The sequence below is a fragment of the Pinus tabuliformis genome, chromosome X, assembly GCF_031772625.1.
Source record: "Pinus tabuliformis cultivar Carrire ecotype Pingquan chromosome X, CPIR1, whole genome shotgun sequence".
Lineage (NCBI taxonomy): Eukaryota > Viridiplantae > Streptophyta > Pinopsida > Pinales > Pinaceae > Pinus > Pinus tabuliformis.
In genome coordinates, this window is record NC_142308.1 from 145,858,833 (window position 1) to 145,881,552 (window position 22,720).

At 44.4% G+C, this 22,720-nt stretch overlaps 1 protein-coding gene across 6 annotated transcripts in view; it reads left to right on the forward strand.

Annotated features, from left to right (window-relative positions):
* The first annotated feature begins 519 nt into the window (after positions 1-519).
* LOC149138877 (uncharacterized) overlaps positions 520-22,720 on the forward strand; it is a 66,099-nt gene continuing 43,898 nt past the window's right edge. The window contains exons 1-3 of one of the 6 annotated variants that reach the window (XM_089447167.1): positions 520-692; positions 1,014-1,346; positions 3,455-3,740. In XM_089447167.1, the coding sequence (XP_089303293.1) occupies positions 3,635-3,740 (106 nt within the window). In that variant the 5' untranslated portion in view covers positions 520-692; positions 1,014-1,346; positions 3,455-3,634. Of the gene's footprint in view, positions 693-830; positions 880-1,013; positions 1,347-1,604; positions 2,409-2,774; positions 3,250-3,446; positions 3,741-22,720 lie in introns of those variants that run through there. The other 5 variants (XM_089447168.1, XM_089447165.1, XM_089447166.1 and 2 more) reach the window with 5 other exon arrangements.

The following is a 22,720-nucleotide window of genomic DNA, read 5'->3' on the forward strand; positions in this document are numbered from 1 at the left end:
ATACCTTAATACTTTCCCGAGAGTCAAAACGTTCACTAATCAATTTAACAACTATGTAATACTTTAATACTTTCCCATTGTTTAATAAATAAATAAATAAATATATAATATATATATATATATATATATTTGTTGGGATGTGAATATGCTTGCTTCCTTTACTTCCTCGATCAACATTCTATCTTGTCATTGGTAAAGTTCAATGAGATTGCTCCCTTCCAACGTTTTCCTTTACACCATATTTTTCTTTTCCCATCTACCCCACAACCACAAGTCAATACTCAGAAAAGATGAAAATGAAGGGTTCGTAGTGAGGGACCCCAAGGCATCTTCTGACGCGGCATCACAAGACAAAATTAACACATTTGATCGTTCGACAAGGACGGCTTACCAGTCGTGATCACCACGCAACAACCGTGCGCCGTACGATCAGATTCCTGATCGGATGGACGATATCGGTTTCATTTAGTTGATTTTAAAGCCAGTCAAAAAGGAAAATTTATTTTAATTTTACTTCGGACAAAATTCCTATCAGAAAATGGCGTCAGGGAAGGCCAGTTTTAAACCTGTGAATGCAGAGAGAATGAAGCGCAGGGATGCAAAACTTGACTCTATTTTCAGCTCTGAAGAAAATCTCAGTGAAAGAGCGACTGGTGCATGTCGAGTTCGGATCATGACAACCAGAAACGTGTGTTCGTGGTTGTAGTATTCTGTCGTTCTGGTTTTGTTTTACCGTCGTTTCTTTTGCGGTTTAATTCTTATTCAAGGCATATTCAGTTAAATTATTTGTAAAATATTTCGCATTTTTATAATTTTGGTTCGCAAAGCAGCTGAGTGGACACAAACAGTAAAAGTCTGGTTGGAATCGAATAAATACAAGTAAAGTTTTGCAGCATTCGTCTTAGCTCGGACATTTTACCGTCTCTTTTGCTGTTTAATTCTTATTCAAGGCATATTCGATTAAATTATTTGTAAAATATTTCGTAATTTAATAATTTTGGTTCGCAAAGCAGCTGACGGGACGCACACAGTATTTTATGCCGAAATACGGTGGCTAAAGTGACGAGGAGGACGCGGTAAAAGTGCGGTTGGAATCGAACAAATACAAGAAAAGCTTTCGCAGCATTCGTCTTAGCTCGGACATTTTACACGAACTCCTGCTGGTCCGCCCCAGAAAAGTGAATTTATCTTCAAAGGCAGGGGATTCGATCCCCTGACCTTTCTGTCGTCTCGATTTCTGGACTTTGAACTACGAAGGCCGGAGGAATTCGCTATACGCACCACAGTTTAAGATATCAAACCTCTTCCCCGCGACAGACTTGACCTGCCTACTGCACGTTATAAAGGTTGGAGTCGAGTTGTTTATGTCATCCTTTAAATTTGAAGGTCCTTCGTGTCGGAATCCTGTAAAAATGAAAAGCGAGGCTTGTATTCAAAGAATTTTGGTTGTTTCTTGGGTATCGAAAATAAATCTTTGGTTGATTCTTGGATATTTAAGATGGAATCCAGTTCCTGTAATCACTCTTTAAATCTTAACATGCGAATCACATGCATACTTGTCTAGTTTGTCTTATCTCGTTCTTCTGTTCAATTCGGCGCGCACTGTGGAAATTTGATAGCGTGAAGAAGCATTTTGGCAAATTGCTTAGCATTTAAGCTTCCAGAGAAAAAAACTTTAATTGTTACGGGCTTTAACCATTTTCCCTTTCATTGTTTTTTTAGCTACCCGACAGAGTTTATCAGCTTATGTCTTCTTGCAATACGGATCTAAATAAAGATGATGTTTGATGGAAAAATAACAAAACAAAGGGAAGCACAGTTTATTGTAACCTCTTTTGTTTTGGTTTTTGAGGAAGTGTTTTCTTTAAACTTAGAGAGAAATGAGCGTGATAACTGGCGTGAATAGGCCGGACATTACAAGCGGCCTGCTGGTCACTGAAACGGACTGCAAGGTGCAAATCACTGAATATAACACTTTTGTTCGACTAAGCCCCTGATCCCAAGGGGCAAACCACTGAACATAAACACTTTGTTTGGCTAAGCAGCTGGGGCACTGTTATGTCAAAATATCTCAGAACTTATCCTTGTTCCATAATTTTGTTAAACTGCGGGGTAGTCTTCTGTAGAGATAACCCCGGATTTGCACCCAGCTCTTTTGACACTGGAAAATCCTTTTGCACCTGGCCTAAAATTTGACACTGAAAGACCGCACAAAACCCAAGGAGGAAACCATTGAACATAAGTACTATCATTTGGCTAAGCTGCTGGGTACTCTTACTTCAAGATAGCCTTGGATTAGCACCGGCCTGATCGGCTCATTGACGACTTTGGAGAAATTGAACATTTGCAAGTGGCCTGACATGCGGGCAACTTCACTGCTGAATCACGACACCCATCGTCAGTTTACTGTAACTTTACTTTTCCATTTCTATTTTCAAATTTCTGTTTTGTAGGAGCAGCTGCATTATAAGACTCCAACAAGGTCCCTGATATTTCTGAAACTGTAAATTTTGCCAATTTTCCCTTCCATAGAGTCATAAGGGCTATTTGCTAAATTGCTTCCGGAATCTAAATTCCCTCAAGAAAAGAGACATTTGTGTAGGGTATTCTGCTCCGGTGAATTTCAAACGTCCATTTCCATTCTATCCCTTTCAGAATTGCTTCACAACCAACATTCTGAACTAAAAAAATGACAGGATGTCCTTTAGGCCATCGCTTGGTGATATCCTTGTCCGTGCATATACAAACGTAGCCTTTTTCGCTGTGGGTGGGGCTGCTAATAGTAATGAATTGATGCTGGACATTCATGCTTGTCAATTTCTTATTCATTCAGGGGTTTGTTCCATCCCCATTTTCAAGTTGTCCATTTGTTCTTTGCTTCCCTAAATTTACCATATAGGGAGGACTAGATGGTGTATCCCGGGTATATTAGAGAAGACGAGGAAGACATCTGCATAGTTGTAAGGTGTGATCCTTTCCTATGGATCAATCTCCTTTCTGGTACTGAAAAGGGATTTGTTGAAATTCACATGGTTGTGTTGGCCGCCTACTATAATACTCGCACGAATCATGCTGGTTAGCATGTCATCAAGGATTGCTCATTTGATCCGTTGCTGATTTGACATTCCTTACCCACTTATCGGCTTTGTGAGCTTTGCAATGGCCTTCGGAAGATATTAAAAAATGTGTGATAAAACACGAAATACAGCAACGTTAATGAATTTCCGTTTCAGTCTTCTCCTTGTCAAGGTTTGTCATCGCATGCAAACAGGTTCAAACTTAAATTGTACCATAGAATATTGAGGCAAATTTGACATTTAATAATTTTAACGGCAAATTCGTCCTGATATTAGAAATTACGCACGGCAAGGTTTTTGCATTCATAAGTCTTTAGTCAATACAGCCAATCATGAATGCATTTTACTGATACTTTTTACACGTTCTAGTGGTGCAGGTGCTTCCTCCGGCTTCTTGTTGCGTGAAATTTCAGTGCCTCGTGGTTTTCGAGAAATAATTGTAGTTTTAGACCTCCTGAATCCGATATCAGGGTTATGCAAATACCATTTGAGGTTTTACGAGGGTGATTCATCGGGACCAAATCTGGTAGTTGCAACTCACTTCCTGGCTTGAAGAAATGGAAGGATTCATGATGGACAGCAACGTTAATCATTCACATTCTGGGCGGTGGGATGGCCACGTAAGTCCAAAACACTCGAGATGGCTTAAGGACAACTTGGCAGGTACGAGACATTTGTAAGACGCTATGTATATTCTGTTTATTTCATATGGATGAATTAAAAAACAGAGGCGCAATGTAATTTGCTGGTGTGCTGTAAAATGTCGATTAACCATATCTGCATTGGTGATCAAAGAGATTTTGCGTTTGTAATGTCATAGATAGAGCAGATTTAATCTTACTTTATTAGTAGTAGACAGTGGATGCAACTCTATTTTCCAAGAAAATCCACTTCTTTGAAATTTAGAGACGATTAAGTGTCACTCACATGCTGTCTGTAATATTATAGATGAATCCTCTCTAGTGCATCTTTTATTCTGTTCCAACTTTTAGCTGGTGACATAATAGCTGAATTCTATTCCTACTTATTTTCTGACATGTGTTACAGCTCATGTGTTACGCTATGTATATTCCGTTTATTTCATATGGATGAATTAAAAAAACAGAGGCAAAATGTAATTTGCTGGTGTGCTGTAAAATGTCGATTAACCATAGATGCATTGGTGATCAAAGAGATTTTGCGTTTGTAATGTCATAGATAGAGCATATTTTCTCTTGCTTTAGTAGTAGTAGACAGTGGATGCAACTCTATTTTCCAAGAAAATCCACTTCTTTGAAATTTAGAGACGATTAAGTGTCACTCACATGCCTGTCTGCATGCCTATTATAAATGAATCCTCTCTAGTTCATCTTTTATTCTGTTCCAACTTTTAGCTGGTGACATAATAGCTAAATTCTATTCCTACTTATTTTCTGACATGTGTTACAGCTCATTCAGTCATCGCTAACAAAAATTGTTGTATACTGTATTACATTTCTTTTTGATATGAAAAGAAATTTACTGGTTCAAGAAATAAGTAGATGCGAACGGCAGGGTGCGTTCTGCTTAAATACAAGAGTTTTGAACTTTACACATTAAAGGATACTCATAGATTATCTGTCTTAAAGTATGCACCTTGACAAACCTTCTGAAAACCTATAACTTCTACATTTCATGTCATCCCAAAGAAGAGCTGATAAAAAACTCAATTTGATTCTGTTTCAATGTTCTGGCTTGTTCAATTTCGAATCTCCATGGTGGGATGGAATTTTTATGATTCTGTGATCGAAGATTCATGTAGTCTGAAAAACTTCCCTCTTGCTTCCTTTTATTTTTCAAGAATCTCAATTCATCCTTGATCCGGCGGCTCTGAAGCTAACTGTATTAAGGATGGCCACCTCTTTGTCAGATCTGACAACCTTTTGCCATTCAACTTGATGGAAGTGGTTGATTTTCCTTTTCTCCAACTGCTCTAGCATCTTCCCCAACTGATCATCAAGTGAGTAGGTCAATGGTTGTAACAAGAGGCAAAATGAGGGCTATGAGAGGGGACACAAGGCCAAATAGGCCTGCGGCTCCAAGAAAAGAGCCACTAAGGCTCACGACACGGGGCTAGAGGCCTTGTTAGGGCCATGGTAAGGGAGGAACAAACCTGTAGGGTTTGCGGTAGAGCAAGAGAGGGAAGCCGAGGGTAGACAAAGGAGGACAGAAGGCAAGCAGGGGAGGACAGAGGGCAGGAGGGCTAGGAAATTGCCAGGGGAGAGGGAGAAGAAGGCAGTGGAGGGGAGGAGAGGCCCTAGCAGGCCTGCGACATGGAATAGGAGGGAGGTTGAGGGCTGGAATAAGGTCCTTAGGCCTGTGACCTAAGGAAAAGGGCCCCAAAAAGGGCAACTAAGAACCAAAGGAGCGCTGACGGCTAAAGAAGAAGGCCCTAAGGGCTTGTGGCCCTAGGGATAAAGGAAAAAATGCCTGTAACAAGGCCCAATCAGGCCCTAATGGGTGACCTCAAGGCAAAAGGAGGGCCACGACAAGGTTTGGAGGAAAACGCTAGGCCTATGAGGCCTCAAAAAAAATTTCAAACCCTTGTCAAAAGTGATTATTTGCTTTAGATCTTCAAATTTATTAAATTTCACTGCAAAATCCTTGATGCTAGCCTTGCAAACAAAATAGAGGCTAGATCTTATCCTCAAGGGCCTAGATCTAACTCAAAACCCCAACACTTCTCGAATAACTTGAATTTCACTTGCACAAACAAGAAACAAAAATACCCAAAACCCCAATATATACAAAATAATAATAAAAAATCCAAACCCCAGTGGTTGCAAAACAAGGGTTAGAAAAATTTATTTACAAAAAAATCTTCTACAAAAATAGTTTGCAAGTTATATACAAATCATCGGAAAAGAACACCATGAACTGAACCCCAAAGTCTATTATTATGATATTTCAAACGTTCCCAGCAGATCAATGGAACAACACCAACGTTACAGTCAAAGTTTTCATCATCGTGACTTGATAAGCAAATATCTTCTAATTTATTGTTTATAGATAAATCCTCCAAGTGGAAAGTAACGACTAGTTGGCTTGATCCCCGTCAAAATAATCTCACCTGTTGATAAATATTGTGGATCATTTTTTAATCTCTGCCGTCGAAAATATTTATTTTTGAGAAATTTTCGAATTTCCTATAAAAACCATTTTTTATTAATCCAAAAATTAATTTTTTGGATTAATTTCCTCAAAAAATTTACTTTGATTTAACCACTAAGGTCCAAAGGGTCAATTTTTCTTAAAATATCCATTTTTTTTGCCTTGGTTGGGGACCTCCAAAAATCGACTTCTTTTTGACCCACAAATTTTTTGATCATTTTCCACTTGGAGAAATTAATTTCTCTAGAATTAATTTTTTGAGTCTAAATTAATTAATTTTTTGGCTTAGGATTTAATTTTTATTTTTGTCAGGAAAATTGTTTAATTGACACTTGAGGGGATTAATTGATTTTCCACCCTCAAATACTTTAGCCATCGTGTCTGATTGCGAGGGACCATGCACTAAAATATTTTTTACATCAGATAATTACAAATTCAACCCTCAAAGGGGGAATACCCATTCGTTATAGACCCTCAAAATAATTACCCAATTTTGCGACACAATATGATCTAGTAGACCAAGTGATCTGTAATAAAATAATTTAGCCAAATAGCTTAAATTATTTCCAAATCACTTTTACAATAGACTCGATTAAAAACACTAGGACTCACTTAAGACTTTGTCAATAAATTCCACCTAGCTTTGGGGTTTAAGCTGGAGGGAAAAACTCTGCCGATTATCTGTGTTTAGAAACACACATAATTCGGTGAGACGAAAAACCTCCTAGGATGAAATTTGTCGCCAAAATCATAGGCTTACCTAGGTTGTTACATAATTAAACGGTCGTACTAGCATCATTTACATTACAATTTGCAAAAATTGGGTTTACAATGACATAAGAATTCGCTGGCTGATGATTTTGAACTTTGAAAAATTCTGTACAACTGCTTCCTTGGACTTGTGACAAAATAGGTGCAACATCTGACTCCATATGGAAACACGTTGCTTCATCGAAGTGACGTGAGAATCCATAATCTTGTAGCCAAGAAAATAGAAATCCATCAAATCTATATCCTCTCATAATCAAAATCATCATGCATATAGAACATCCGCATGAATAAAAAGATTTAAACTAAGTAAAGACACAACATAAGTGCATAAATGAAAACTAATTAATGACATAAATGAAAGGGAGTAGGGTTAGAGATACTATATAAAGATGCCCTATGGCATTATATGTCTTCAATATAGTGCATATTGAGCATCTGCTGACTTTTAGGCAGGTCTGTGGGTTGCTTCTCTGATGTGTCGTGCTGAATTTTGAAGATCTTGGGATTTTGACTTATCCGTATATTGAACTGCTCTCGACCATCAGATGCATTAAACCTCTTCCTTCTTCTTTTACGCCTTTTACTTTTGTTTTCGACAGATTGAATGCTAATAATGGGACCAATGTAGATTCTCTGTCTGATCTAAAAAATGCTTGGATGAAAGATCTGAAGAATCTGAAGTATGCCCAATCTTATTATGAATATACTCTATCAAAGATGACACATAAGTTTGACCTTTCTCGATTTCTTTTTCAACCATGGCACTTCTAATTACCCTGTCTTTAATAAGGCAAGTGACTTCCGCGCAATGAGATGGGAATCACTCTGAGGCTTATGATTTGTCAAAAGTTCCTTGTTTCTTTCATCATTTGATCTATGTATGCTAATAGTCATGCTACAGTGACTTTTCCATCTTTTGTATCTTACTCTAAAGAGTGTTCTGTTCAATTCTCATGGCGTTCATTTGATTGGAATGTTCAACCTTCATAGCACTGATTTCCCTTGGCATGGTTTTCCTCCATGGTCAACAACTTATTCTGAAGACATATATGACCAACTTCCATATCTTTTATTATTTTGACATGACTTTCCTCCATAGCAATCAAATGGTCTTGCATGATTTTCAGTTCCTCAACATGTTGGTCTTCTATGGCTAATAACTTGTTCTGAAGACTGATTTCCTTGTCTTGCATAAAGTTCATTTCTTTCTTATGATTTTCCTTTATGGTGCTCAGCTCCTCAAAATGCTTTTCTTCTACGGCTATCAACTTGGTGTGCATGGATCTCATTTCCTCAGAGTGATTCTTTTGGTTGAGTTCTACGGCTTTCATCAGCAAAGCTAGACTAAATTGCATGTCTCTAAGCTTTTGAGTCAATTCCCTAATAAGACCCCCTTAATCATTTGTTCTGGCCTTTCCACTATCAAGGATTCTTCTTGCAACAACACAAGTGGATTCATCATGGAAATGGTCACAAGGTCTGCAATATGGCAAAGGATGAAGTGGCACGCTCTCTTGAACCCTTTCTACAATAGTTGGGTCTTTTGCAGGATCATTTTCATCTTTCTTCATAGTATTAGAGGCACAAGGCGAGCCCCCTTGATCATCATATCTATTCTTAAAAGCATCGACGATGGCATGTAAAGAGTCAAAAGAATTGTCAGGAAAATCACAAAACCAATTCCTAGCATATCTTCCAAGGAAAGGACAAAGAGTCGCATCTTGACATCTTCATGACTATATCGTACAAAGCCACAAAATATTTCCATACAATGAGCAAACCTTAAGAGGCGATTTCTAGCAGTGAGTGCATTATTACTCGTGAAAGAAGGCAATTTATTAATGACATTTTATGGAATATCATGAGGAATGTTAGTAAAACGATAAGGGGCAAACAAGTCATTCATGATGACTTTCTTTAAAGGGAAAAGGGGCCAATGGACGTTAGGGAGAGATCCTTGTTCAAGAAAAACAAGAGATCCACAAGAAGCGAGCTTCTAGCAGAAATTCTTGCAAGAAATGAAACAAGTGGAGTCGCAACTTGAACATGAATCTAACTGTAAAATCCAAGAGGAAAAATGTTAAATTGTAGGTATGTTCTATGCTTAGAGCAATTTATTTCAATTTTCACAGTTAGCTCAATATCTTTTCCAGATTAGCAATCAAATCAGCGTTAAAGTAAACTGCAGATAGAACATAAACATAAATCACAGAAGACAAGCCAAGAGCAATTTATTTCAATTTTCAAAGTTAGCTCAATATCTTTTCCAGATTAGCAATCACATCAGCATTAAAGTAAACTGCAGATAGAACATAAACATAAATCGTAGAAGACAAGTCAAGACAAGAGGACATAAAATGTGGCTCTAGCCAGAGACAAACCCCAATGTGGGGAAACCCTTGATCAATTCTTCTTATATGTTCTTCAATAGTTCAGCAGAGAGAGAGAGAGATAGTACGTTTACAACAGAAGTCAACACTTTGACTTATCTAGATAAGAGCATAGATCATCTCTAAGAAGATGATACATGAGATCAGTTGAAGACATGCTGCTTCAACTGATTCTCCAAGGTGATTCCTTCACCTATTGTTGTGCTGCATTTCGTCATCATGCTGCACCCATCATCACTATGCTGCATCTCATCATGCTTCATTAATCATGACTGTACCCATCACTGTACTGCATTATGTGCCATTGCTGCACCATGTTGCCATACTGACCTATGTGCTGGCTGCACCTTGCTTGCTTGTTGCCCCTTGCTTGCTTGTTGTCCCTAGCATGCTTGTTTTCCTTAGCAAGCTTGTTGTTGCATGCTAACTGTCCTTTGCATGCTAGTTGTAATATTGCATGCTTGGTGTATTTGCTGCTAAGTACCATACAACTGTCCCAATGTTAGTTAGCTGTCCCTTGCATGCTGCTCTCCTTCAGAGACAGATGCTCTCGCTGTTCCGGCAATTCTCGGCAGTTCTCGCTGTTCCCGACAGTTCTGACAGTTCCGACTATTCCAGCAGTTCTGACAGTTCCCGATAGTTCTGGTAGTTCCTGACAGTTCTGGCAGTTCCAACAGTTCCCGACAGTTCCAACAGTTCTGGCAGTTCTGGTTGTTCCCAGTAGTTCTGGTAGTTCCCGATAGTTCCGACAGTTCCGATTGTTCTCGATAGTTCCGGCTTCTTCCCTTTGCGTCAGCTTTCGCGGCTGTTTCGGCAGTTCCCGATAGTTCCCAACAGTTCTAGCTTCTGCCCTCTGCGTCAGCTTTCCTGGCTGTTCCGACAGTTCCCGGCAATTCCGGCAATTCCGACAATTCCGGCTGTTCCCGGCAATTTCGGCAGTTCCGGCAATTCAGACTATTCCCGGCAGTTTTGGCAATTTCGGCAATTCCTGACAGTTTCGACAATTCCCGCTATTCCGACTTTTCCCAGCAGTTCCCGATAGTTCCAACAATTCCCGACAGTTTCAACAATTCTCGGCTATTCCCGGCTTTTTCGGCAATTCTGGCTTTTTCCGGCAGTTCTGGCTTTTCCCGACTTTTCCGGCAGTTCTCGGCAGTTTCGGCAATTTTGGCTATTCTTGGCATTTCTGGTAGTTCCGACTTTTCCGGCTATTCCCGGCGGTTTCGACTTTTTCCCTCTAGATTAGGGCAGCGTTATCCCTTAGGATCTCTCCTCCTACTAAAACCTAAAGACAAGTAGAGAGGAAGAGATCCCAAGTGTGTTTAAATGACTTAAAGTCCACCTCTATTTATACTAAAACGTTGAGCACAAGTGGGGTTTACTTGGTTGCTGGCCGACCTTGACGAATTGCCCCATAACACAAATAAATTCATATCTCCATGAATACTTATCGGAATCAGATGATCTTTAGATCAATCCTACACCTCTCCATGAGAGGGATCCAAGAAAAATATCATATTCCATTAATAATATGACCCACATGGAATTTGACCCTAGTTGCCAATTTTAACACTCCCTCTCAACTAGGGAGAACTCCATCCGATGATCCATATGTCCGATTGTACTATCTCTGCCATCAGTGCCCTGCATTGCTCTTCTAAGCTCTGCTGAGCTCTACTTTGCTCTGCTATGCTCTACTCTGCTGAACCATGAAGAAGAAGAATTGCTCGAGAATGTCTCATACCATTCTCTACTGACTCGAAGTCAGTTTCATCTGAAGAGAGTGTGACACATCACTCTTATTGGCCCGAAGTCAGTTTTATTGATCCCAGATCAATATCACAAGAGAGTGTCTCAAACCACTCATACTAATCCCAGATCAGTTTCATTGATCCCAGATCAATGGAGGTCATCCTAGCATAGGGAGTACGGTAGATACATCGATGCGTCCATCGATAGTACTACTATGGTCCCTAACCCCATTTCCCTGCTCATTGATCAGATGAGAGGTACTTCCCATGAGTCCCAGACTGCATGGGTAGGATGCCTCAACAGGAGAACTAATCATCTTGTCCATAGGAGAACGAATCATCCTGCCCCACAGTCACCACGGGAGAACTAATCATCCTGGCCCACATGAGAACTAATCATCCTGTTTCACAGTTGCCACGGGAGAACTAATCATCCCGGCCCATAGGAGAACTAATCATCCTGTTCCACAGTTGCCACTGCAGAACTAATCATCCCAGCCCATAGGAGAACTAATCATCCTGTTCCACAGTTGCCATGGGAGAACTAATCATCCCGGCCCACATGAGAACTAAACATCATGTTCCACAGTTGCCATGGGAGAACTAATCATCCCGGCCCATAGGAGAACTAATCATCCTGTTCCACAGTTGCCACGGGAGAACTAATCATCCTGGTCCACAGGAGAACTAATCATCCTGTTCCACAGTTGCCACGGGAGAACTAATCATCTCGGCCCACAGGAGAACTAATCATCATGTTCCACAGTCGCCACGGGGTATCACAGGGGAAGGTTGAACCTGTCATCTTGTACATAGCGCACCACCAGGGGAGGGTGAGTCGCCCTGTGGTTGTATGTTGCTCCAGTAAGTACCCCAAGCCCCCCAGAGCTCCCAGAGCTCAATGCATGCAACATGCAGGACCCTTATAAGAAGGTCTCTCAACGACTCCAAGTCATTCGGGAAAGTCACATATTTGACCTTTCCCTGGGGCTTTGACAAAATGTCTGTGACCTGTACATCAGTCTCAATGCGATGGAGCCTCCTCGCTCATCGACTTACCATATCCCAGATAAGGCAGTATCTGATGTCTATCTGCTGGAGCAATCATCGAATACAGGATTCCTCAATAATCGAATCCCCCCTCTGGTTGTCACAGAGAATCACAGTGGTATTCATCATGTGTACAAACAACTCACTTAAGAGCTTCTGCAACCATGCAGCTTCACACGAGATCATACTCGTAGCTATGTATTCGGTCTCGGCGGTGCTTATAGCAACCGACTTCTGCTTCCTGCTCATCCATGATATCGAAGCAGAATCCAAAGAGAACCAGCATTGAGAAGTGCTCTAGTGATCCTCCACACTGCCTGCCCAGTCAGCATTTGAATAATCATGCAGTTTCATATTTCTGACAGTGTATCTCAATCCATGAGAGATTGTGCCCCGAAGATATCTCAGAAGATTCTTGGCACCAATCCAGTGAGGCTCAACCAAATATGAGCTCACCATGCTAATTGCAAAACATATGTCCGGACGGAAGTTCACCAAGAACATCAACGCGAATGAGTTTATGAAACTCAAAGGCATTTCCCATATCTGGTTCGACATCACTACCATATAACTTCTGAAAGTTAAGATCCTCGAGGTAGTCACAGGCTTGCAGTTTATCATTCCACATCCGGAATCCAACTCCCTCTTGCTTCTGCAAGTGAGAGGGTTTACACCTGTTTGAAATAGGTCGTCCTTAGAAGGTGCTGGTATGAGAGGTCTATCATCCACAACCTTCAAACAATGGTTTGGATCAACTTCACTCTTAGTGAATCTCAGCTTCATCTGACAGCTATCAATCCTCTCATACTACGCCTGGGGAGTTTTGCTTCATGCCATAGAGGGCTTTCTTCCACCTGCATACGTGAGATTCCTGATCATGAATCTCAAACACCTCGGGTTGTTCCAAACCTATGAACCTGCTACATGAGGGGAATGGTCCCCTTGTAAGATTTTCCTTCGGTACATCTCAGACATGTACTTTCATGCTCTTTTTGAATTCAGGCATCCCTGTCACCATTTGACTCACAGACCTCCGGTGCTATGTGTCAATGGACATGGTCCCCAGTGGACTTCCTGCAACTTGATACAACCCTGAACTCAAAAACATCTTTGAAAAGTCTATTTTCAAACACGTACCTTTCCATCGATGAGTGCCACCGTGTAACCTTTGACTTCCATTGCCGAAATGGACACCAGGTTCTTCTTGCGATTAGGTACATAAAAGAGATTTTGTAAATGAATCGAGTTACCCTCATTCAATTGAGGGGTAACATTCCCTACACCCTTTCCGGGATAGGTGGTATCGGCTCCAAGTATAATCCCACGATTGTTTCCATCTCTACCAAATTAGAGAGTGCACCCTACTATATAATGAAGTGCCTTGAAGCACTACAATCAATAAGCCAGATTCCCAAAGAATCTGAAGGAGAGGGCCAATACAAGATAACGCTTCTTTATCTTATCAAAAACAACATTTGATTCTTCATACCTGGGGTTCCTTGCCTTCTTTGAAGAGTTAGCCATTTCCTTGATGACCTGCATTACCTGTCATTCCTTTGATCATTGAAGATGTCCCTAGAATGATTGTTATCTTCATCAAGGGATGTGTCTTTGCCATTCGGACACTCCTTCGCATAATGGCTGAACTTATTGCAACCAAGGCATCTGCCTTTCCTTCCACCCTTAGATCCGAACTTCCCAATGAAGTGATCTTTAGGTAGGCCATCAAAAACTTATGCTGCGCTATTCTGATAATATTCTCTGCTTTGACTTACCCTCGGTGAATTTGAAGAGGGATGAGCAATCCACTGATCCTTTTGTCCTTTCCCAACTGTCTTCGGTGATTGCTCTTTCACTCTTGCTTGGGCATTGTCTTCACCTCAGCCCCGATACCATGTTAAATTTTAGGTATGTTCTATGTTTAGAGAAATTTATTTCAATTTTCACAGTTAGCTCAATATCTTTTCCAGATTAGCAATCACATCAACATTAAAGTAAACTGCAGATAGAACATAAACATAAATCGCAAAAGACAAGCCAAGACAAGAGGACACAAGATGTGGCGCTAGCCAGGGACAAATCCCAATGTGGGGAAATCCTTGATCAATTCTTCTTATATGTTCTTCAATACTTCAGCAGAGAGAGAGAGAGATAGTACGTTGACAACAGAAGTCAACACTTTGACTTATCTAGATAAGAGCATAGATCATCTCTAAGAAGATGATACATGAGATCAGTTGAAGACATGCTGCTTCAATTGATTCTCCAAGGTGACTCCTTCACCTATTGTTGTGCTGCATTTCGTCATCATGCTGCACCTCACCGTGCTGCACTGTTGCGCAGCGGATCCCCCCATAGCAAGTTTTGGGGCTTAAAGCCCAAGTTTTGGTCAATGTATTGTAAAGACCCCGCAAAATGCGGGCGCGGAGCACGAGAGTCTAGGGTTGTCTGCCCTAAGATAATGTAATTCAGTGTAGAGTGTGTCGGCCTACCCATGGTCCGTGGACCATGGGATTGTATAAATAGAGCGAGGCTCTAAGGGGAAAGTCGGTTTTTAGTCTTAGTCTTAGCTTTGAGAAGTATTATGGGTTTCTGAATAAGGAATTCGTTCTGAGTTTGTAAGTCCGAGTCTTGGGTTGTAGTAGTAGGGAGAGGCTCTGCAGCTGTGTGCGTAGAGGCCTGGTAGAGTCCGTCGCTGTGTGTGCGGACCCCTGCAGCTGAGTGTGCAGGGCGGAGCTGGGATTGTACTTGAGCAAAAGATTAATAAAAGATAAGTTGATTATGGAATGCTATGTGTTTATAATTTCTGTGATATTTATGCATCTCTTTACAGTTTATGATTGCGCGCACTGGTTATAAATGTTGAATGATTAATAAGAATATTGGGCCCACATAATTAAGTTAAGATCTATAATAAAGGCACAATAAGGATAAAGGATCTAGACCGCATCTCTTCGCGCCGCTACAGATCTACGTGGAAGCAGTTGCACAAGTCGCGAAGGACAGGCGGCTGCGCGGAGCAGCGCAAGCGCGCAAGATCGGTTCGCGAACTTCACAGACTTCATCAAGACATCCCTAGGGTGCGGAAACCTGGTTCTAGCACCCTCCCATACTACCTCGGGTGACACCTCAATCCGCGCATCGCGGACTGTTGCCAAAAGGGTCGGTAGTACCGAGATTTGCTTGGCTAAACTCACTGCTGAACCTGGGTCAGGCCCCAAGTAGCCAACAAATGGTTCTGTTGCCGGGACCAGGATCTACCTAAGGGATGTCTGATGTCGTGCCATTGGAACCCTACAAAGGAGGAAATTGAAGAGTGGTTGGACAAGAAGCTTCACGAGTTCGTGACACAGGAAAACAGAACTCCGTAGATATTCGAGAAGAGGTGGCTAGATCGCTACGTATATACGGAAATTCACGAGATCTTCACGTCTTTCTCTTCTGAACTGTATGAGTGGATCGCGAGGTTAGCCGACAGCCAGGGAAGGTACAAGCTCGATCAACCGATAGTGTGGACTCCAGAATTAGTGCGCAGACTAGAAACATCAGAAGATAAGATCACGTGAGTTGTGGACCATTGGCTCAACCAGATAATAGGGTGAGTTATCATTGAATTTGCAATAGACACAACCGTGAGCTACAGCGAAGCAGAGCGACGTTTTCTCAAGGGACCGCGAGGTAGGTACATTAAATCCCTGAATACCTGGATTAAGATGCTGTTATGTGAAAAACAGGTGATGCGAATACATTAATGTTTGGAACAATGCGGAGCGGAAGAATCTACAAAGGTAGCGGGGAATTAGGAAATAGTCCCTTGATTTCACCTTTGCGAGAGAGCGAGGAAGAGCTCGCTCGGGTCTCTCCGAGAAGTGCGATTAGTTTGATAAGGTAGCGCATTCTGCAGTTACCACCTCCACTTACGCCACCACCCACGTCACCTCCTTCACCTCCATCTCCACCCACTCCACCTCCACCACCCCCACAGTTCAGCATGGCGAGCGTGATCAAGCTACCCGTATTCAGAGGAGTAGGAAATGAGGATCTGGATCAGTTCTGGTTCGTGGTAAGAGCAGTGTGGGAAGCACAAGGGGTCACGGATGACAACATTAAGAAGGCCACATTGGTGAGCGCGCTGTAGGATCGCGCGTTGACATGGTATATCAAGCACTCGAATGATCACCCAAATGCAGGAATAGTAGAGATCCAGAATGCGCTGAACAGAGAATTTAGCCGGCCGAAATTAGAGACGCAATCAATCATCGGATTTAAAGAGATCGTGATGCTTCCAGGCAAGACCCCATGGGATCTAGATTAGCGGCTGAAGAGTACGATCCACGAGGCTAATATGACGCTCACAGACGCGCAACACCGTGCATGGTTTGTGGCATCTTTGACACCACACCTGAGGACGACGCTGTCATAGCAGAAGCTTTCGACCCAGGCCGAACCATTGGAAATGGCGATGAGGTTGCATGAAACACCGATACAGGATCCGGGGCTGGGAGTTCAACAAATCCACGCGCAGCTACAAAATCTCTGCTTGGAGATGTAGAGTTTGAAGCAGGATAGGGCACCGTGGCCGGAGGCGTGCGCGGAAGTGTGGTGCATAAAATGCAAAGGCCAGGGCCATGACAAAGACCACTGTCTAATATTCGCGAACTACTTGGCAGGAGGGGGACCGATGCTGTTGAGACCATAAGCACACGCAGGGTCGGGTATGACCACCATGTTATGTTGCGCGATCTGTCAGATAGGAGGAAAACACACGACGGACAATTGTCATCTGTTGCAGAAGTATACACAGACTCCGCAGCAGCTGTTTTGTAATTTCTGTAGGTCGGTGGGCCACGACGAGCGTACTTGTCGCAACTACGAGTTGATGATGGAGCGGACCCTAGCCTATAGAATGCAGACATAAACGTGAGGCCTCGACCTAGCCACGGGGATGGCGCTGGATTTCAGGGCTGAGGTCGAGGACGAGGAGGAATGGGGCCAGGAAGGGGCCGTGGACAGTTAATTTGTTACAATTGCGGAGGACCAGGGCACTACGCTCACGATTGTACCAACCCAACAAGAATATCTTGTTCGTACTGTGCTCAGTTTGATCACGAAATGGTAGATTGTCCTACGTTGATCGCATAGATGCGCGAGAAAGGGGTACTACAGCCTACTCCGACTCAGAATATCCAAATGATGAGGTCTGAACTGCGCGAAGAAGACCCCAACGTGAACATGATGCTCAGAAGTGGCGCGACCATAGGGGAAGATCAGGGGAAACAACCCGAGGAAGATACATGGGTTTGCAAGGCTCCTTCAAAGGAACCTGAGTTTGACTTAGAACGCGCAAAACAGACATTTATGGAAGCTAAGAAGAGCTTCGCGAAGGCCTTTACTTCAGGTAGTAAGCCAGGAATGGATCCTTCTATGCTTAGTACCTTTTTAGAGACATGCATGAAGCTGTTGCGCGACAATAAGGCAGTTAAAGGACTACAAGAGCTGATTACTAGGTGCGCAGGGTCGGGTGAACCGCGCGTAGTCCGGAAACTGGGAAAGCATACATTGCGCACTGGAAGGGAGATGAGGTTGACGGCGCAGATTGGAGAATACGAAATGGATTAGGTAATCTTGGACCTGGGGTCTGACGCGAATGTGTTACCTAAGCAGACATGGGAACGCATGGGCAAGCCCGCGTTACAATGGTCCCCTATTCAATTACGAATGGCGAACCAATAGAAGATTTTGCCCATGGGGAGGTTGCAAGGGGTAACAGTTGATATCGAAGGCGCGAGCATGTAGACGGACTTTGAAGTAAGAGAGATTGTTGATGACAACAATCCTTATCCCGCGTTTCTAGGGATAGACTGGGCCACTTATATGAATGGCGTCTTCAACCTGAAGAAGCGGAAGAAGATATTCGAAAAAAAGTCCCTACGCGTAGTAGTTCTGCTAGATCCAGCCGAAGGAACGCGCTACACTGAACCTATGCGCGACGATGAGCTAGATTGCATTTACCAGATAACGGCGCAAGACCAGGATCGGGTGAACCAGACTGCAGATGGGAGAATTTTGTGGGAACGCGACAGTTCCTGTACTTCAGATTTAGATGAAGAAGTAGAACGTTGGCAGAACTGGTTGCACGAGGTGACGACACTAAATTGCAACATGATGATTAGATCATTCTGTCGCGTAACAACAGAAGCAAGGGAACCACCAACATATGATGACGTGACAGTGGTAGAGGAATTCCTGGACAAGGTTGAAAACGCAGTACCGGAACAGCAACAATATGCTACGCTGGAAGGGATACTGTGCGCGACACCTGTACGGGGATGGAGTACACGACAAGAGACCATGGTAAGCTGGCGCGTAGGTAAAAGGCGGATGCGGGTACGGGTTGGAAGCCCCCGTCGCTGAACAAGAATCGGGCAGCCAGGACAGAGAAGTCTGCGCACCCACCTGTGTCGATGGGTGCAAACGTGTGCTGTGCAAGCACATCCCAAACTAAGGATCGACACTCGGAACCAGCTGCAGCAGCAGGAAAAGCACCGCGCACCGCAAAAGTTCCACATAGAAGCATTCAAGAGGGTACGCGGGATCTTGAATAAGGTTCACCAGGCCAGACAGACTGATTGGGACCAATGCGTACCAGCGGTTCGATGGGCCTCTAGGGCCATGTACAAGAATCTGAGTGCAGAAATGATCCTAAAGATGACGAGCAGAGTCGAGGCCATAGGTTTGGGAGGAAGGAATCCTCACATAATTGGAACGAGTCGTAAGGACCCAGACGAAGGAATTATGCCGTCGCGCGGGGCCAAACATATGCAGATTCAGGAAGCCATTCGGCAAGGGCACTTGAAAATTCGTGAACTCGAAGAAGATCGAGTACGACTAAGGAAGAAAAGTAGGATCTTGGACGAAGAAATCAACAAACTAGAAACCGAAATTACACAGGCAGGCCGCGCCGAGAAACTAAGTCCGACAGAACAAAAGGTAGGCAACCACACTACCACATTGGAAGGATTTGGGGTTTTGCTGCCATGGCTGTGGCCGCACCTCACTAGACAAAGGAATCAGGGGAGCGCGCCGTGTAAAGAAGAACGCGAAGCGCTGACTGACATCAGGGTAATTGCGGGGTACCCGCGGACTAGGATGGAAGGTGCAGGGAAGCCTCGCGCGGGTGGAGTAACCACCTGACTATCCGTAGAAAGCACAGTCTCAGCGCTCCAAGCAGTTGGAAGAGAGCGCGGGACTATAAAAGAGTTTGTATGGAAGCGGCGCGATAGGAGGACTGCGTGCAGGGCCAGTTTGTCCCAAAGGTCGCGCTCATGCATGGGAGGCCACGCTGTCGCGCAGGTAGACTGGGAAGTGACCGTTGGGGTCATTGTTCATGATAAGATATCCCCTTTAAGACAACAAGGAGCGGGCGGCGGGAAATTAAGACACGGTGTCAGAACTCGATTTGAAACGATCTACCGCCATTCTCGCATTAATGAGCTGAATATGGGGGAACGGTTGAATTTGAATTCAAAAGGGCCTATAAATCACAGGGGGCTCTCCACCGAACAACCCTTGGCGTTTTGAGAATTCAGTTGTTGCGTTATCAAGTGGGTATGAACCTGACGAATTTGGAGGTTGTGAGAGCAAGTCCGTGGTTTGAAGCATTGCCGAAGGAGACACAGGATTCCTTGGTCAGAATAATGTCAACAACCAAGGGAGCCGCGCAGAGCCCTATGTCACCGGTGGGGGATGCGCCGGAAATCCCAAAATCGCCCCGAACGCCGAGGACTAAAAAAGATCCACAAGGAGCAGGACTGGTCTGTATGTCTCCGCGCAACCCGCGGTTTGGTAAGCTGTCCATGGAAGAGAAGGGCAAAACGGTTACCATTGAGAGCGATGATGAGGAGGATGTCCAAGCATTTGTAGAAGAGATTGAACCAGAGGAAGAAATGGAGGAAGACATCTCGCCAGTACGCATCGCAGCAAAGCTGCCCAAGTATGTCCCTCCGCGGAAAGGGAGGGTAAAGGTACCTAAAGATTTGGATGCCCTTAAAAGCACACTCAAAACCCTGTTCCTCCCCGAGGGAATTCTATTTGAAGGTTCGGCTGTGGGCCGCGTACCCACGATGAAGTTTGAAGACTGGGACCTCGTGGATAGCGAAAAGTTCCCTCATTTGGAAACTAGCCAACTGATGAAACAAAGCAAGGAGGGGGCAGTTACAGCGCTGCAACCACGGAAATGGTTGCGCGGGGTGGAGGAGGCCGGGCTACTCCACCTCCTATGGATTCCACACTTTCATCGGGCACCAATCACGATATTTGTCATCAAGCAACTGCTTTGCTTGGTGCACGATGGGTACTTGTGGCTGGAGGAGCCCATTCCCATCACGACGGAGCTTATACATAGGATTTCTTGGCTTCCCTGTACAGGAAGGGACCCCGCGGAAATAGTTGGCACAAGTGGAGACTTGGCGATTGCAGAGGCCATGAAAAAGAAATATAAGTTGGAGAAAAAGCAGAGGGGTTACGTTATTACTAGCATTCAAAACAAAGGGGTTTGAGTCGCTACCTAGTTGCTGGCAGGAAAAGTGATGAGAAAATGCCGTGGCAATGAGGTAACAACAACGGTCATCGCGTTGGCCAAGCAATGCGCAGACGGGGTATAGTTCAACTGGGCGCAGTTCCTTTGCGAGGAGTTCTTGATGAACTGCAGGGAGGCCCAGGAGCAGGGTAAGACCTTCCACTACGCGTGGCTGCTCTTATCCATCCTGTTGGTTGCAGGGGAATTGCTTGAGGATAGTCAGTTTCCTCCCCTTGACCAGGACCTGCCAGAGGCAGCAAAATACGCGTCGCTCTGGGCGACAAGGCACGCCACGCGCATCCGCAAGATCAAGATCTTCTGGATACTTATGGAGGCGAGCATACAAATGTGGATCAACAAACGGTCGCGCCTATCCCCCACGGTATATGACAGTCTGCGGAGCTTTGCAGACTTTAAAGCAGATATGCACAATGTGTATATCAGGGCGCAGAAGGATCTGGAGCAGAAATGGACCACGCTCCCCTTCATTGCAATTGATGACGTTGTTTTCGCGGTGCTCGACTCATGGCCACTGGAATGGCGCGCACCAGATCTGGCGGTGCGTGATGAGACGACGATTCAAAAATAGAAGGATGCCGCCAGGCTGCTAGCACAACAGAAGCAGAACGAGCAGCTAGCTGAAGAAGTACAGGCTTCCCGCGAGGCCGCGAAGGAAAAGGCAGCAACAACACCAACATCTGAGGCAACCACGACGCAAGAAGAAAGAGGCCCGGACTTGACCACAGGACAAGGGACAGAGGACACAGCGGCAGGCGCGGACCCACACACATCATCCACACAGCTAAAGCGGCCGCACAGTACAGAATGGACAGGGCCCAGGAAGAAGACCAAGGCTTCCAAATTGGATGGGGAACCCATTACACTGACCGAGGGTGACCTATACGACGGTGACCTATACAACATCAGTGATACAGTTCGCGAGGTCACCAGGGAGGCGCTCCAGGAAGCAATGACGGAGCAGCAAAATGTGTTGGGGGTGCTCAGGGCGCAACTCCAGGAACTTCAGGTGTGGCCCCCACAACAGGGAACGATAGCCGTCTATGGGGCTACGGGTACATCAGCAACAGAGTAGTTGCTGCGAGCCAAAATGGCTAATACCGTCGTGTTGCCGGAAGGAGCACTGACAATGGACAACACGGAGGACAGAGCTGCGGTAGGCCGGCTCAAGGGACTTGGCCTAAACTTGGCTGCCCTCCTGCGAGAGATATTATACCAGCTGCAGGATGGAGTGACGACAGAGCTTCGCGCTAGGGAAGGATGCGTAGGTAGATGCTCAGTGAACAACGAATCAACATCGAGCAACTGAGCCTCCAATGCGATGAAGCGGTAGCACAGACTCAGCAGTTGGAGCAAATCGTCGAGGAAGCATGTCACCGCGTCCCCGAGCTAGAGATTGCAACAGACTTACCAGTAGGTATACGGATCCACAAATTGGCCAGTGGATTCCGCGAGGCAAAGGAGGAAGCAACGAGGATCCAGCTGGACCTCAACCTGCAGATCGCGGAGCTGTGGCTGAAGGCGCAGCCCTCTACACCCCCAGAAGTCAGAGAGCAGCGGCACTGCGCCATTCAATTGGGGTTGGAAGCAATAGAGCGCGCTATACAGGATTGCACGGGCTTGTTAGATCAGTCACTCGTCACCCTCACGTCACTGCAGGAAGACCCAACGCTACAGCGTTTAGAGACAGAAGCGCGGGAGTTGCAGCAGGCCTATGACAATGTCCGGGGGACCGCGCAAACGGTCGCCCTTACTCAGCGACTGGCCAAGATGAGGGAGGCCCAGGCTCTAAAGGAACAGGTGGACGCCACGCGTCAGAAAGAAGCAGTGCTTAAAGCACGCATCCAGCCTTGGCTTGAGGAAGCATTCATGGTCACCGCCAAGATCGAGGGAAAGCTGGCACAGATGCAGGGCATATATGCACTCAGGCAAGGAATTGCACTTGACAATGACGCA